We start from the raw sequence: 18294 nt of genomic DNA, 5'->3' as shown, positions 1-18294 counted from the left end.
CACATGCGTCCCCATCAGTGATTGGAATAGCTGTCTAATTGTTTCGTGTACTGATGTTTTAAGGCACTGTTCACTGGAAAACAGCTTTGGAACTATTTGTATTGTAATTTGATATTATTATTATTTAAATAGATTCATATTTACAATAATCTACAATATGTTGGGCAATGTTACACAGGGAGACAATCAACAAAAGCATGACAAGTAAAACAGACTATAAATGTATTTAGTTGTAATGTATTTATTAAGTATAAAACTTAAATACAAAAAATGTTAACAAAATGACAGATAGGTAAACTGCTCTCTTAAAATTCCATATATGATAGATTCACAGTAATAAAGCAGGGGGTGCTCACCCTGTGGTTTGTATGGGTCCTAATGCCCCAGGATAGTGATGGTGACACTACTGTATACTATAAAAAGCACTGTCCTGCGGATGAGACGTTAAACCGAGATCCTGACTCCCTGTGGTCATTAAAGATCCCATGGCACTTCTCATAAAGAGTAGGGGTGTAAACCCGGTGTCCTGGACAGATCCCCTCCACTGGCCCTTGTCAATCATGGCCTCCTAATAATTCCCATCCTCTGAATCAGCTCTATATCTCTCTCCTCTCCACCCATAGCTGGTATGTGGTGAGCGCACTGGCGCAGTTGTACTGTGGCTGCCGTCGCATCTTCCAAGAGGATGCTGCACACTGGTGGTGGTTGGTTGAGGAGAGACCCCCCTCCTATGATTGTAAAGCGCTTTAAGTGTACATAAATACACAATAAATCGCTATACAAATGCCTCATTCATTCATAAAAATCACATTTTATTTTGTTGAACATTTGGTAGAAAAATAATATTATATTTAATATTTTATGTTAGTTATCATCCATCATTACAAATAAATAAATAAAAAACAAACTTGATCACACCGTTCAAATGTTTAGGGTCAGTTGACATAAATATTTTTCATGATCCTATAAAACATTCCGATCGAGAAAAACTGCCCAAAAGAGCCCATAATAGATGTGAACTCCTTCGCTAGTGCTTAAGAAGCATCTCAGGGTGACTACACTGACGATGTTAAATATACGTTTTAATTCATTATATATTTTTGTCAACATAATTCCCATAATCGCATTTGTTGTTTTATAATTTTGATGAATAAGAGGGATGAATAAGTGACCCTAAACATTTGTACTGTTAGGGTGTCAAATACATTTAATAAATTCCTTCAAACAAACATCAGCTGCGGTCTTATATAGTCAGAGTCGTCTTTGTGTTCTTTAGTGAGCAACTAAGATGTTTTTCGATTCTTGCTGCCTTTTGATACTGTTTGATTTCTTGTTCCATCTGCAAACGTAGAGGAAAATAAAGTGAGTTTAAGACTAAATGATTTAAAATCATTTTAATGAATTAGAAAAATCTGTGATATTAGTTTAGTTGAATTTGAAGCAACTTACTCTTCAATAAGAGATTTCACCCAGGCATGACTGGGATTCAGACAGGTTTTTGAGCTTTTGTTATTTTTATGCTTCACTATGGCTCTGTAGAAAACAAACATGCATTTCAAAATAAACAGCCTGACATTACAAGCTAACTTAAAGAATGTCTAATGTGCACAGCTATAAAAGCTTCAGAAATATGTCTAATAACTCATAAAATACGCTTGGGTTAGTTTTATACTCACATGATCTCCACATATTTGCAATGCGGACCAGCAGCAAATGTCTTTATTGAATCTACTTTGTCGATAGAAATGGGTTTTCCTAAATATGATCCAACACACTGGCATCGAAGTGGTGGTCTACCTGAAAGTGCAGTGAGAAGAAAGAGGAAAATATTAGTGCAATTGAAATGTTAATATTTAAGAAATTCCCATTTACAGACAGCAAAACATTAAAGAAATCTAAGCATAAGAAGTTATAAACCTTGGTCTGCTTACCTTCTGATGTGGACAGCAGTGCCATGCAGATCAGAAAAGTCACGGCTGCTACAGTGAACGTATTCATATTGAATCAATGTTATGCAGAGCAATGCTAGTGTCTTTCGTATCACTCATCCACTGTTATCAGTAGTGTGTGAATCTAGCAATGGCCTGCACTCTCCCTTTTAAAGAACTTCCCACAAGAGTTCTTGCGCAATAGAGATTTCTCAGTAATCTTATTTTCCACAGAATCTCCAAGCTCTTCATAAGCCGGAAGCCACTCTTTTCACTTTTATTGTGGTATGCATGTTTTTTTTCAATGGCAGTGAGTAGGTGGTATGTGAAATGTCTTATTTCATCATAGTTGGTATCTGTAACTTTTGCTGCTTCATCACCAACACTGTCTGATACAACTGCAAGTTGCTTGCGTTAAACTTCTGGATTTTGGAACTACAAAATGATTGTCACCCTTTTTAAATATGAGCAAAGAAGGCTGTTAAAATAAATCTGCGTAATTCATCCTCCACCTTTTATTCAAAACATTTTCAGAATTAAAATATAAAATTGAAATATTACCTAACTGAGGTAAAACAGAAAAGTGGAGTGCAAAAAATTACTTTATGAAACGAATGATTTTCTCCAATACACAATATAGTTGAAAATATAGTTGAAAATGGTCAAATATAGTGGACAATTTAAAATTGTTTCTAAAAGTATCCAAACAAATTCAAATCAGTATTATTTAATTTAGAATGAAAACATTTCTCCATTAAACTTACAGCCAAACAAACTATATTCTAAAGAAGACAAATATAAATACTATAGTTTACATAGTAATAGCCAAATAAACTATATTATAAAAAATATATATAAATAGTTTATATATTAATAGTTTGACTAAAGAGGCATCTGTGTTATTTATTCCAGTCTCCCACGTTGTACATTGTCATGAATTAACATCAAACAAAAATAAATGTCTAGTGTGACTGCATCCTTACTGTATTACAACATTTAACAATTCTTCTTTGAGGTCGGTTTCAGGGGGCGTAACCATCATTTCAGAAGTGAGGGGCATAAGTTACAAGTGAATACCCTTTGCCCAATAAACATGGAACCCCCACATATTGTATGCCTAGGACACACAGTTTCACAAAACCCTTCACACCCTACTTCACATAGGGGAATTAACTATATGGGCACAGTACTTATGTGACGCATTAGTGGCACAGTACTTATGTGATCGTTTAGGAGTCTGTAACAAGAACAACATCGTTTCCACGTGAAACTTGGCATTTGTCAATATGGACGTGAGCGGTTCCTACAATCAAATCCCACGACAGGTCTCAGATCGTGAACGCAAGTTTTGAGATAGGGTGAAAGTCTGTGTACGCTTTACCCTTTTGATTATTCCTGAAAAGGAATAATGACAAATATAAAGATTAGTTTTTTTTTGTTTAGTTTAACAGATGTAAAAATAGATTACGATGCGACTTCTTATTTTTATTACATTAATAAAGTATTTTCCTTTCTAGCCTAATTGCATGATCTTTTAATTGTTTGAAATTACAAGGTTAACGGGTGCTTTGGTGTAAAAAACTTTCATGAGATTTTAGGCTACTTCTAAGATAATTTACCACAAATTAAAATGCACAGTTTATGGGTAAGTGTACCTATTTGCAAGGTGATAACTTCTTTGTTTGACAAGTATGGATTTTAATGAAAACCAAAAACACACATGCTTTGATGTTTTTTCTATTTGTGCGATCTGCGATGTTCGATGGATCCTCTTCTTAGTATTATTAACTCATCTCTGACATTAGGACATGTGCCTAAAGCATATAAGTTGGCTGTTATAAGGCCCCTTGTCAAAAAAACCCAACTCAACCCTAGAGAACTAGGGAACTACAGGCCTATATCAAATCTATCTTTCATATCTAAAGTTCTGGAAAAAGTAGTTTCAACTCAGTTATGCTCCTTCCTCCAAAGGAATGACATCAATGAAGAATTCCAGTCTGGATTTAGAGCATGTCACAGTACAGAGACTGCTTTGATCAGAGTTACAATTGATCTGCTATTGGCGTCTGACCGAGGTTGTATCTCGTTATTGGTGCTGCTAGAACTTAGTGCTGCATTCGACACTATTGACCACAGCACACTCCTACATAGACTCGAAAATTACGTTGGCATTAAGGGAATAACTTTGAAAAGGTTTAAATCGTATTTATCCGACCGTTTTCAATTTGTAGCAATAAACAATGAGGTGTCACGCAAATTGCAAGTCCAGTACGGTGTACCACAGGGCTCAGTCTTAGGGCCTCTGCTCTTCGCATTATACATGCTACCTCTAGGAGATATAATAAAGTGACATGAAGTTAGCTTTCACTGTTATGCTGATGATACTCAACTTTATATTTCCTCGAAGCCTCATGAAACACAGCAGTTCCATCGAATAATAGAATGCGTAGTCGATATAAAAAACTGGATGAGTAACAACTTTTTATTACTGAACTCGGACAAAACAGAAGTGTTACTTATTGGACCGAAAACCGCCATATATAACAACCAAGAATACTGCTTAACTATTGACGGATGTTCCATAAAACCCTCGTCGTCAGCTAAGAATCTTGGCATTCTATTCAATAGTAATCTGTTATTTGAGAGCCAAGTTGCCAACACCTGTAAAATGGCATTTTTCCATTTTAAGAATATATCTAAACTACGTCATATGCTGTCAATGTCAGATGCAGAGAAGTTAATTCATGCATTCATGACATCAAGACTAGATTACTGTAATGCACTGTTAGGTGGTTGCCCTGCAGGCTTATTACAAAAACTCTGGTCCAAAACGCGGCAGCTCGAGTTCTAACACGTACAAAAAAGGATGAACATATTACCCCAGTTCTGTCAACCTAGCACTGGTTACCTATAAAGCATCGCGTTAACTTTACAATCTTGCTTATTACCTATAAAACCCTACATGGTTTCGCTCCTCAGTACTTGTGTGAACTCCTCTTGTATTACAGCCCTTCAAGTGCATTACGCTCTCAGGCATCCTGTCAGTTGGTAATACCTAGAATTTCAAAATCAAGTGCAGGTGGTAGATCCTTTTCCTATCTAGCGCCTAAACTTTAGAATTGTCTTCCCTGCACTGTCCGGGAGGCAGACACACTGTCAGTTTAAATCTAGACTAAAGACGCATCTTTTTAAACTTGCATACACTACACTTCCATAATATAAAACCTCTGAGGGTTTAGGCTGCATTAGTTAGATCAACCGGAACCAGGAACACTTCCAACAACAATTGATGTACTTGTTGCATAAAGAGTGCGGAACAGTACTCTACTCTCAGCTAGTCTTGTCTCATTGTTCCAAGGTTACCACAGCAAGCAGGATGCCCAGACCTGATGGTAGAGCGAAGAATAGGAAGCGGTGACCTGACAAGAGCTGAGATGATAGGGCTGGATAAAGAAGGACGCGGCAACTTGACACTGTCATGATTCTGCCTCATCATGTCATGTCTTTCTTGGTCTTGTGGCAGAATCATGGCAGAGCCTCTTGTTTTGTGTGGAGAGAAATGTCGGCCATGATATAATGTGCGTTCTCTCCGGTCTCGTCTTTGGCCCCGCCCCTCTCGTTTCCTCGTTTAGCTTCCTGCCTGTGTCTCATTACCCACACCTGCCCATTGTTATCTTCTTTGTTAGTTCCCTTATTTAATGCCCTTGTGTCTGCTGTCCTGTGCTCGTTCGTTTTGTACCATTTGATTCGTTGCTTGTGACCTTGTCTTATGTTTGCTGATACTTACCATTTGGATTACCTTGTCTTGATGCCGTGTCTCCCTAGTTCCGTCTTTGGTTGTGTGCGTGTAAGTTTAGTTATCCTGTTCCCTTGTTTTTTGCCCCCTCGTGGGAAGTCTTATTTTTGAAGTTTGTATGGTTTAGTTTGCGTTTTACCTCATTGTGGGTTTTTTGTTTTGTGTGTTTATTATTAAAGTTTATGTTCCATATTGGAGATTGGAGCTTTGGGTCCTCGGCACCGTTTGCATACTGTTTTGCACTATTTGCCTGGCCGGGGGGGCTGCTTTAGAATTAGAATTTTAAAGTTTTACTTAAATAATATTGCATATAGGAATTTATAGTCTGTTTAATATTTGACCTGTGTTTCTCTCTCCTTTATCTTAAATGTGTGCTTTTCACTGTCCGTGTGTGTGCGTGTCTGTGTGTGTTAGTACATGTGCATATTGTGTGTGTGGAGTGTTGTGTGTGTGTGGAGTGTTTTGTATTTGGATGTGTCTGTCTTCTGTGTTTCACCTTTTTATTGTTTTTACAGGTATAACTTTAAATGTTTTGCTTATAGTCAATATGTCTCATGTACAGCTGCTTTGTAACAAAGAAAATTGTAAAAAGCGCTATGTAAATAAAGTTGAGTTGAGTTGACTATACATTGTAATCTGGTGAATGCCACGTTGGTAAATTAAAGTCCCAATGTCGTGAAGTCCTGTAATATCTGTACATTGTAAAACGGTCACGTGAACTGACAGCTGTGTCTTTACCCCCAGTTTGTGGTACACACAACAGTTACACCTGTTATAAATATTTTTGTTAGTGAATTTGTTCAGTAGGCCTACTTCAAAACAAGCAATGTAACATTACAATATAAGCAGGTGCCCATTAACTACAGACATTGTTAAAAGATACGCGATAAAAGAGTTGTTTTTGTGTTCTATTCTACAAATGTGTCATGTTAGTATACTGTAATACAATAGTATACTGTAAATTGCTAAAAAAAGTTTCATTCTTATAAGATGTTAGAAATGAATAAGTGGATACTTGCGGGTAGGTGGGTGGATGAGAGCACATCTGGGGCTGTTGCTCAAGGTCACCATGAGGTCTTAATACACCTATGCTACTGCACAACATATACATCTTATAAAGTGATTTTAGTTTTTCCACATCAAATTCCTTTGGCTTTACACTGCCAAGAAGTCTTTGTTAGACGTGTCGTGGATATAAGTCGATCAGCCAATGTAGAAAGAATTCACGAAGTCCAGAGAGCCAGGTTTCAAGAGGTTTCAATCTTTATTTGCTCGAGCAATCAAAGAGAGACATACAGAGTTCATCTGATGATGTCCAATGATGTCCAACGAATACATGTCTGACTCCATCTTTTATACATTGTTCTCAAGTTGTTATCACAGTTCAAACCAATCATGTTTTACCTGACATCATCTTCTACTAATTTTTCTAAGTGTTACCAATTGAAGTAATTTTTTAAGTTGATCCAACTGATCATTTTTTACAGTTTTTTACCTGGGAAATTTAAATTGGTCCAACTTAACATTTTTAGGTTTTACCATTTGTACTCATTTTTTTAAGTTGATCCAACTGTTCAATTTTTACAGTGTAGTGTGAGAAGATATTTGGTGTGCACGCAGGTGTTCAAGTGTCCAAACTCATACATGAGGCCCATAGCCCTTGTTAAGATCAGAGAAGTACATGAACTCTATAACTACCTTTAAATGTATTCTTTTATATAAGAAAACTCAGTAATATATTTAGAATATAAGAAAAGTCAATAATATGTCTAGAAAAACCACCATAGAAGGTATTGATATGGTATTGAAATATTTTTTCTCACATACGTGCTTGTATGCATCCTCGTTTTTACTCGGTTTAAATATAGGCCAAGCACTTCAATGAATCATTACTTCCATATTGCTGCAGGGAAATTCTTAAGACAAAGGTCTATTGTGTAACATAACTGCTGGTAGAAATGATTATGAACGTGCGTAACAAAACTGTTATTTAATAGGCTCACATTTCAACAGAAGTTAGACATGCAACAATGCAATAGTCTATGTCATTATGATGATGTCATAAGTGAGCAATATATTCCTAAGAAACATTGAAGATAAAAATGTGTGTGCGTGGGCTTTACATTCTTCATTCATCCATTTAACATTTCATTAGCTCAGTATTATCTCAATATAATGTAGATACATTATAATATAGATAAAAATTGTATAGCTCAATGTAATAATACACTCTGTAAATACTGCTATATCTACCTTTTTGAAAACACTATTTAAATGGCTCTGTGTGTATGTGTTGTAAATAAAATGCAAATGCAGTATGTCATTTATATTGAACAGAAGCATGTTTTTGCATGTTTGACCAAACTTTAAGTTAACATAAAAAATTGTACAACAGATTGTACACTGAAAAAAAATGAAACACTTGGAAACTTTGGATCAACTTAAAAAAATTACTTCAACTTTGGACCTTTTTTGTTATATTTTTGCTTTGGTTCAAACTTTAAATTTTAACTTTATAATAATCCAAATGTTTATTTTACCTAAGGAAAAGGGAAAAAATAGGATTTATTAAGAAGACCATATGCCATTTTTTACTTTGTTACATTTTTTCAATTTGGAATAATCTAATATTTAACTTCTATTTACTATTTAACCCAACTATAGCTTTTTGCATTTAAACAAATGACAAAAAAATAATTTTGTTAAAGACAATTTAATTAAAATTTCCCAAGGTTCTAATTCAATGCTCAAATTTATGTAAAAAATTAATGTTAAAATTGTCAATATCTCTTCTGCACCCACAATTAATGTTGAAAAAATGTTGAAACTTAAAAAAACACCATTATTGTGATCTGTGTTTGCTTTAGTTGGGCTCTTGATCCCTGGCTTGGGTTAAATTGAATCTCTTTCCACATTAAGGTTTTACAGTATTGTTTCGATTATAATCCTTGAGCATTAATAATAAAGAGGAATGAGAATGTTTAAAGTTAAGTTTTTGTGACGTGTGTCAAGCTGAAACAAAGATGGGAATCTACACTAAATGGTAATGAAACTGATCGTTCATGATTGATATGAATATACTGGTTTACAAATGTAATAATACTGTTACAAAAAACCCCAGAAAGATTTACTGACACACTTAGACATCAATATTCATCATACAAACCTCAACAATGGTGACAATGATTTAATTCAGATAAACTGCAATGCGTGCTGGGAATCATAAATGAGTTTGTACTATGATGTTACCCAGCATGCATTGCAGCATGAAGCTTTATTTTGTTGATTGTCGCCATTGTTGAGATTTATACACTGATTCTTGATGTCTAACTGATTCAGACACGTAACAGCTTTGTGAAAATCATTTGTTCCATTAGTTGTCCATAACGCTGCTTTAATCACTTTAAACTGTGCTGTAACTCCACATTCACATATTAGTAAGGGATAATCCACAGCTAGCTGTGCGTTTAAGGGTTTTAATGCAGGCCAAGAACCACCCGAAGCGGAGTCCTGTGGATTATCCCATTTATACCACGGTCATTTGCAAAGTTAAATCTTTTATTTGTTTACAGTGAAATTTTAGTGCAAACAGGTGAATATTACAGTGATTTTGTCAGTTAAATTTCAAATGTAATCAAACTTACTGGAGCTACCTGTGCGTTAGAGGGTTTTAATACATACCTTCCAATCAATCTGAATTGAGCATTCAAAAAGACCATGGTATAATTAACATTATACACTCAGAAAGTAAATTAAAGAATTTCATTGTGATGAAATAACTGTCATTTTCTGATCCCACTGGATTTTAGTTGTCTCTGCTACAACATATTTGAACACACATGGACAATTAAAGAAAACTTAACATTAAAACTCAAAAGTCAAGATCCCAACTAAATCAAACACGGATCACAATAATGGTTGTTTGATGAAATTTCAAAAAAATTCAACATTAATAGCGAGTGCAAAAGTGATCAACATTTCAACAAATCAACAGTGGAGGCTAAGAGAGAGCTGGCCATGCAGGGTAAATTAAGAATGAATGACAAAGAAACTCTAGCGTGTTTTAACTTGCACAATGTTGTTAAAAGACTTGGATGACTCAACTTTTCTCATCAGACTTTAGTTTGGTGTTGGTGTTAAAGCATGTGATGGCGGACAAAAGAGTAGACCTAATCTTGTTCACACTCACTTTCTCACATAACCAGACATTGTCTGAAAAACAAGTTGCGAAACAATCAACACAATATTTTAATCTTCATACATGCATCAGGTCATAGGAATAGAATAAGTTCAAACATAAATAAAAATTATATAAATAATATAAATTATTTACTCACCCTTATGACATATTGAAAAAAATAATATAATATAATATAATTTAATATAATAGAATTAATAGAATAAATTATATAAGTTGTGGAGCTAAAACTGGACATGTATAGTATTTTTTGAAAGCTTAGAACCTCAACTTTCTTCCTAGTCCCATCAATTTTGCATTTATGTTAGTTAAAAGAACATAATGAGGTCTGAATTCATCTTCCCAAAGCCCATCCCCCCTATGAAAATCATACAAAAAATTCTCAATTTCATATTTATATCATACAGAGTCGGCGCCAGGGTGCACAAAGTGAGGGGGCTGCTATGTTTAGTGGGGGGACCAGGGTTTAGGGGTTTAGAATGGGCTGGTGTCCCGAAATTTCATTCTACCCGTCAGATTATCCTACCAGGCATGCGCACATCAATGTTACGTCATTTTCTTGTGCTATAAAATCATCCTACTTGTTTATTTTATACTGCTACGGGAATCTGATTGTGTATTTTCGTTGTTAAATCATTCTAGGTCTACATATTTATTTAGTACTGTAGTACAATTATTGGGTATTGCGCTGTAAATGAATCATGTTTCTTTTATGTTGGTAGGATAATCTGACAGAGTATTTACGACGTAAATGACTTTAATGTCTTCATTTTAAACTGGTAGGACTATTGACAGGGTATTTTGCATTGTAAAATCATCCTACCTGTTTATTTTGTCGATGTGGTTCAGATTATAGCCTAAATTTTGCCCTGGACAATTCGTGGTTGAGACACGGCACAGGCTGAGGTCTCGCTCTGTTCTGTTTCAGTGTGCGGCTCTTCTGGTGTTAAGAAGTGGCACTCCGCCATGCCCCAGTTTTCTTCTCAAGTTTAAGTTTTACCAATTTACTTTTTTATCAGAGATAATCACGGAAAACCTGGGCCCGTATTCTTAAAGCTTCTAAGAATCCTCTAAGAAAGCTCTTAATTTAGCTTAAAAACTTCTACGTAGGAGTCTTAGTTTAAAAGTGATTCAGGACCAATCTGAGAGAAACTCTGAGCAAAGAAAAGACAAAAACTTTTATCTTAGTGAGGAGGCGGGGCTGACCCCGTTGCTATGTCTTTTGAAGACTGTGATTGGTTGGTTGGCCAAGAAGGAAAAAAGAGCGCTTTTAAATATAGGGTCATTAGTTTGAAATTGCACATGTAATTTGTTTCTGTTTTACCATACTCACGCACACGCACACGCACACACACATATATTCTTTATTTTTTATTTACCATGCTGTTAATGTCAACATATCTGATAGAAAATGAACAGTGACACAGTAAGTTTCTGTAAGTGCTGTAATTGTTTGTGTGATCACTATAGAAGGTTGTGACAGAACCGAATCATTTCTGCTGCATAGCTGCATTTCTCCAGTTGCTAAATATGTTAATGTGGTGATTTCTTCTATTTCTGGTGCTATGGCATTTCTGCGCTGTCTGGGAGATGTTAGCGTGTCTCTTATAGGATCGGTCACAAACATCTAATGTGTTGTGTCTTATTACACAACTGTAATTACATTACTGTCATTCAATTCAGTGTAATTTAATGTTATAGCGCGTTTACAATTTGCATTGCATCAAAGCAGCTATACAAGAAAATCAAAGTTGAACACACACAAAACAATTTAAAAAATCTGACAAACCTTTAAAGTAAAATGGAAATTGTCATGCATTGCAACACATTTCTTCTCACTTTTCATGTTTCGTCCATTTTCTCTGCTGCTAAAGAAACTCTTAAGTCTCTTAAAAGTCCTCCTCGCTACTCCTAAAATTTTGGATCTTATAGCTCTTTTAAGGGTTGAGATGCTTTATGACTTTATTTTTTCTTTACTAGGATCTTTTCTGTAATTTTAAGGGGAAACGCCCATATTTCTAAGAATTTTCTTAGAATTTTGTCACTAGGAGCAACTCTTTGCGCAAAGATTTTTCATGAATACAGGCCCAGATCTATATGCAACGTGACCAAATCACACTTGTAAAAGCGGCACATTCGCACATAACAAGTGCGCGAAGAAATCCATGTCCGCACACATCAGCCGCGTACTGCCTTTTTCATTGAGAGCCAGACATTTTTAACTATAATACAATAAAAAATCTAGTTAAATCCTGCCTATGGGTGCGCAATACCTAGCTGCGAGTTGTAGACACAAAGCGTTTCATCCAGTGCACTGCCGTTTTGAAGCTGAACAATTCTAAATGTCCATTTCGAAGACAGCATTTCATATTTCGCATAGCTTTTTCAAAGCTAATAAATTGAACTGAACGAAAAGACATGAAAGACACTGTATGAAAGACACTGAAACTGAAAGGCTATTTTTTATATCAACTTGGAGGAGAGCAAATGTTGTATGACGTTTTGACAAAAAGAACTGGAAATACACCGATCATTGCCTACATAAATTCAGCGGAAGTTAATAAATGAAGATTACTAATTTAGACGCATATATATATAAAAAATACATATAAATACGAATAAATAAATTATTTTTTACCCTCTGCTCTTGTTGTTTCATTAATAAATATAAACCAAATTCATTCTCCAAATGTTTTTTAATGATTTCGTCTTTTATCATTTTAAAAAGTGAGGGGGCACAGTGACTGAAGTGGCCGGGCCATGCCCCCTAGTGGCGCTGACTCTGATATCATACAAAAGCTGTCACTCAAGAACATCACCGTGTATTTTACCAATGTAACACTTTAGAGTAGAAACAGAATGGCTGTCAAATTATTGTCAAGTTGTTAAAACTAAGAGGGTTTTCTGTAAAAAGAGACCATTTTAAAAAAATGTCTCATGCAGTTCATTTTCATTATTCCTACACAGTGTTATGATACATATTTATATGTTATATATCATATGTATATGTTCATATAAAGTATATGTTCAGCTAATTGTAAGCATATTGCCTGTCTCATAAACAGTTAGCAGATATTAGTAGTCTTTATGGTTAAGCTCATTGTCATTAAATCTTTCTAAAATGTTTATTTTTCAAGGTAGACTGCCGGTGTTACAGCCATTTTAGGATTGTTGTGAGTTGGTCTTAGTGATTTAGGAGTCCTCTTTGCTAGCCCTAACGTCTCACAGGTGCTAAAACAATTTTTGAAATACTCTGAGCAAAGAGTCCTAAAATTAGCACCGACACACCCATTATTTTTAAAAGTTTCTCCTAAATCAGCAAGTTAGGAGCTACTTTTAGCCTTAAGATGTTTTGTGAATTCACACTTAAGAATAAGAGTGATTTATAAAGGTTCATAAGTGTTAAGACTATAGGTATCAGCTCCTAAATTATAAGAGAGCTGAAGAGGTCTCCTAACCTAGTGAAGAGTAACAAGCAGTACAGAGGTACAAACCATGGACTTTACAACAAAGAAACAATGTGTTGGAATGATATGATGACAGGGAGTTAATGAAATAATATATACAAAAATGTTAAATCCATTTTTTGCAGCTTTGGTCTTTTCTTTCTGTAGCCTACAGCTGTGAATGTATTAGGATGTGATTCAGCAGCTTAATTATTTAAATTAACTGTTAAAACTCAATTAAAAGTGTATGAAACCAAGCCAAAGTGGTTACATATTTGTAATATTTTGCGCATAATGAAAAATACATTTTTGAAACAGAAATGTTTTACTTTTACTTATCTCTGTCGCCATCTCTGTTTGAAAAATGAAATGGCAGGTTACTTTATGTATTTATCTTCATGAAGTCAACCGATGTAAAATTTCCCACAAAATCGTACAGCTCAATATATCACTTTTATATGCCAAATCAGCTTGCTGTTGTAAATCAGGGGAAGGTAGGCAGACAGTTTTCAACACTTATTTTTATGTACTTTGGGTTTATTTTACCAAAATAAGTTATGGATATGCGCCGACACATAGCGCCAGTGCACTCACGGCGACCTGGGTTCGATGCCATTTTGTGATTAAATCATTGTAGTCCTTAGTTTACAACACTTAAGTCAGAACTTAAGAATCAGTCTTAAACATTACTGAAAGTTGCTTTTAACTTCTTTATAAAAGTCTCCTTCTCTTAGAAAGTCCTACTTTTTACTAAGAATTTTTTGTCACTTAAGTCAAAGTTTAAGACTACTCTTAAGAGCATTTTTTAGAAGTTTTATGCATAAGGGCCCTGGTTGCCAAATGTAAAAATTTAGATAAACAATCAGAATCTATTACGGACACACTTAGACGTCAACACTCATCATACAACCCTCAACAATGGTGACAATAATCAAACTAATTCAAATAACAATGACACAACACAATCAAAATTATTTTGCCAATTTCAAAGTGCTTAAAATCAAACAAACACTACATTGGTTAGCACAACAAACACATTTTAAAACACATAGATGACCAAAAAACGTAAATTTAAAAGACACGAGTCAAGAGCCAAATTAAAGCAAACACTGATCACAATAATGGTGATTTGTTGAAACCAATTTCTTTTATGCAAAAGTTTGATGTCAAGATCTTGACGTCAGTTTGATTTGCATTTTTACCTGTTTTTTTTTTACTTCAATTTTACGTCCTTTTAACATCAAGGTGCCCGCTGGGGATGCTCTTCAACAGGTGAGGATTGCGCATGCTTTACACAGATTTTACATGTGTGCGTTTTTGTGTATTTTAAATAAAACCTTTAAGAAAAACACAAGACTGTTTGAATGCCCAATGATAACGAAGAGCAGAGTTTTCTGCTGTTTTAGAATAGACTTATCGGTTACGCTTTAGATTACGGCCCGCAATGTGCCGCATAATTAAACAGGATTTACAGCGTAAGTAATTGTAACAATAATGTACCTCTACAGTACATATCTGTAGGTAAAGGGGAACAATATGTAAAATTTGGGGAATAAAGGGGTAAGAGTTGGGAAAATAAAAAAAATATATTTATGGGTGAACTGCATGCCATATTAACTTAAAATATCAACATTGATTTTGTACGTTGCACATTAAAACTCATAATAACTCATAATTAAAATAAATGATTTGTGACCAACAATCCTAAAATCAATCAAATTCAAATTAATCCTAAAGTCAAAACTCAAAAGTCAAATTTACAGTTGACAGACAGCATGCTTCATTCTTGATGTTTTGCTTGCAGAAAACTGAACACATAATTTCCCTTATTTCGTGTTTGCTATAATAATAAAATAAGAACCTCGTACTTAATTAATATCCAAAGTAGCTTATTTATGGGTACATTGCGATTACAAAAATGTAGTGTGTGTTCACGCTAAGACTGATGTATAGCAAACTGCAGGTCATGCATACCATGTAATATTAAAATAGTTTCCCTTAGTTTTAAAATACTTCAAGTATAAAAGTTTTTTTGAATTTTCTGACTTCTTCCCCAAACTTTGCATATTGTTCCCCTTTACCTACAGATATGTACTGTAGACGTACATTATTGTTACAATTAGTTACACTGTAAATTCTGTTTAACTATGCAGTACGTTGCGGGCCATAATCTAAAGCGTTACCGACTTCTCATGCCAATAAAAAAGTCTGTGGAATATGCAAAAGTGTACTGTACAGTATCTCTTTCCTTTATGACATATCACCAATGCAAGAAGAGCTGGGCAGATCACTTGTAATAAGTTACTGATTACGAATTGCACGACAAAATTTGTAGTCAGAAATACTTACATTACACATTTTTGGTAACGTAATCGGACTATTTATGGATTACATTTAGATTACTTTTGACTTAAATCTTATTTGATGTCACACACAGTATATTGAAGAAGGGTAATTTTGACAGATACCAAGAGGGAAAAATATATTCCATTCTTTATCACCAACAAGAGCCTCAACATCTTTTTAAAGTACAGTACGACGGACAAAATACTAACACTGATATAATTGCTATGTGTTTACTGACAGTAACACTGTGTAGTTTTTCCATGAGTTTCCTTTAACAAATGAAAAGGTGTCTTTTAGGGGTGTGACAAGATCTCAAGCCACCAGATCTCACAAAACGAAAACATGACAAGATTATTTTCGAGGTGAAAAGTTTCACGATCCTGTCTGCCTCACAGTGTTTCCCATGGTCAATTTTCCCCAAGGATTCAATTTCCCACCATCCTCCATGCTCCCACACATGTCACGAGTCTGCTATCCCCGCACATGACAGCTATTCCCCTCATCACCCGGACACTATAAGAACTCACTCTCTTTGCCCCATTGTTGTCTGGTCTTGTCTTTATGTTAACGTCGTTGTTAGCATCAGTGTTGTGAATCTCGTTTTAAAGTTTATTAAACTTATCTTTTGTTTGTATATTAATTTCGTCTGTGGTCTGTGGCAGCCCTGACAGAAGACCAGACCCCATTATTATGGATTATAACGGTTTATACTCTCGAGAGCACATCGACCTGTACCAACTCTGCCAAGATGGCCCTCCTCTGGAAAGGTACGTGGAGGACTTCTTGGACTATGCCACCAGTGGCCTGTATCATCAAGCAAGGTGAACAAACACTGAATTGCAGAGTAAGTTTTGAGTTGACAAAACCAGACAAACCCAACCTGGTTTAGACCAGGTTCAGCTGTAGCACAACGCTTGGCATAAACTTTTTCTGTCAACTGCGGTTTGATCCAGAGTTTTTGAGGTGCGTGCACCTGAAAGTGTGACACGTGCAGCAAACAGCCAATCACAAGGAACATGGAAAGCATCATCAGTTTGATTGACTTCTCGCGAGTATCAGCGCAATTCACTTTTCTGTTGAAGATGACGAGATCATTATGCAAAAATGTCATGAATTGAAACACATTTACAAGGCAGGAATAAACACGGCTGCAGTGAAAGTTTGAGAAGGCAGCTATACTGACTATATCAATGCAGAATCAACTGAATTTAAATTGATATAGGTTTACAATAAGATCAAAAGATAATATGTATACTTCATTACTTTAAAATGTTTTATATATTAAAGTTGTTTTTTATACAAATATAGTTATATTAATTAAAATGCTATGTTTATTATTAATTAATTAATATTAATTATCAACTCATATAATAATTATATGAATGTGTTTTAAATTTTAATCAATAAATGTAAATATGCAATACAAATTAACACTTAGCAGCAACAGATTTTCCCTCTAACATCTTATCACTTTAATTCGGAGCGAGAGATACGAGGGGGGTGGCTTCACTGCGTCAGATATACGTCTCTTTCTCAAAGCTGATTGGTCCAGTTTTGGTTTGCGATCTCTAACTCAGAATAAAACCTGCTCCGGAACAGGTTAGCCGTGTAGCCTAAGTTACCATGGCGACGAAACCCGCTCAAAACCAATCCACCTACTTGAGCCCGAAAACTCAGAGTATGCTCAAACTGAACGCCAACTTACTTGGGTAAAAACCCAAACCAGCTTCGTGATACAGGCCACAGGTGAGCTGGGATGATCGTTCACTAAACGGTTTCGTTTTGATGGAATTGGATGATGTCTCTCTTAACAAGGGACAGGCTTGGGGATGAAACACTAATGGAAAGCTAAACGAGGAAACGAGAGGGGCGGGGCCAAAGACGAGACCGAGAGAACGCACATTATGTCGTAACAGACAATAATATGCTTCTCTCCACACCAAACAAGAGGTTCTGCCGTGATCCTGCCACAAGACCAAGAAAGCGATGACATGATGAGGCAGAATCATGACACACACCAGAGCGAAGTCCTCCACAAAGTCATGCCGCTGCTCTCTCCCAGAGTTTTCCCCAGAGTCCTCTCCAGAGTTTGCCCCAGAGCCTGCTCCGGAGCTCCCACTGGTTGACCAACTCCTGCTGGTGTTTGACCCCTTTTGTAGCCTCCAGATGGCCACACAAGCTAAATCCGCTCCAAAGTTTTCCCTCTGAGTCTGCTCCAGAATTTTCGCCTGAGTCTGCTCCAGAGTTTTCCCGAGAGTTTCCCCTGAGTCTTCTCCAGAGTTTAGTGATGGTGAAATTAGTATTGAGCATGCTCTGCCACATTTAAATCATATTATACTGTAATTCATAAAAATAGACATAAAATGACATTTATTAAAGCTGATTTTCAAAATGCACCTGCCTTTCGTTATTTTCAGTTGAAAAAAGACTATTTCATATATATTTATACAGTATACATATATATATATATATATATATACAATATATATATATATATACTGTATATGTATAGTTGAAGAGTTTGGTTCCAAAATGAGATAACTCCGTTTTATTTTTTATTCAAAATCATGTTTTTCATTA

General features: G+C 35.4%; 1 protein-coding gene across 2 annotated transcripts; it reads right to left on the bottom strand.

Annotated features, from left to right (window-relative positions):
- Positions 1–791: 791 nt before the first annotated feature.
- LOC130560077 (C-X-C motif chemokine 9-like) lies at positions 792–2058 on the bottom strand. Of its 2 annotated transcripts, XM_057343569.1 has the most exons (4): positions 1932–2058; positions 1677–1797; positions 1450–1533; positions 792–1339 (listed from the first exon to the last, which is right to left on the bottom strand). In XM_057343569.1, the coding sequence occupies exons 1-4, from the start codon at positions 1996–1998 to the stop codon at positions 1273–1275; spliced, it is 339 nt and encodes a 112-aa protein (XP_057199552.1). In that variant the 5' UTR covers positions 1999–2058; the 3' UTR covers positions 792–1272. The 2 variants fall into 2 exon arrangements, with proteins under 2 accessions (XP_057199552.1, XP_057199560.1); XM_057343577.1 differs by lacking the exon at positions 792–1339 and having other exon boundaries at positions 1446–1533.
- Between the last annotated feature and the right edge of the window lie 16236 nt (positions 2059–18294).

The sequence above is a fragment of the Triplophysa rosa genome, linkage group LG1 (assembly GCF_024868665.1).
Source record: "Triplophysa rosa linkage group LG1, Trosa_1v2, whole genome shotgun sequence".
Taxonomy (NCBI): domain Eukaryota; kingdom Metazoa; phylum Chordata; class Actinopteri; order Cypriniformes; family Nemacheilidae; genus Triplophysa; species Triplophysa rosa.
Note: the sequence above shows the minus strand (reverse complement) of the source record. Positions and strands in the feature narration are given on the sequence as shown.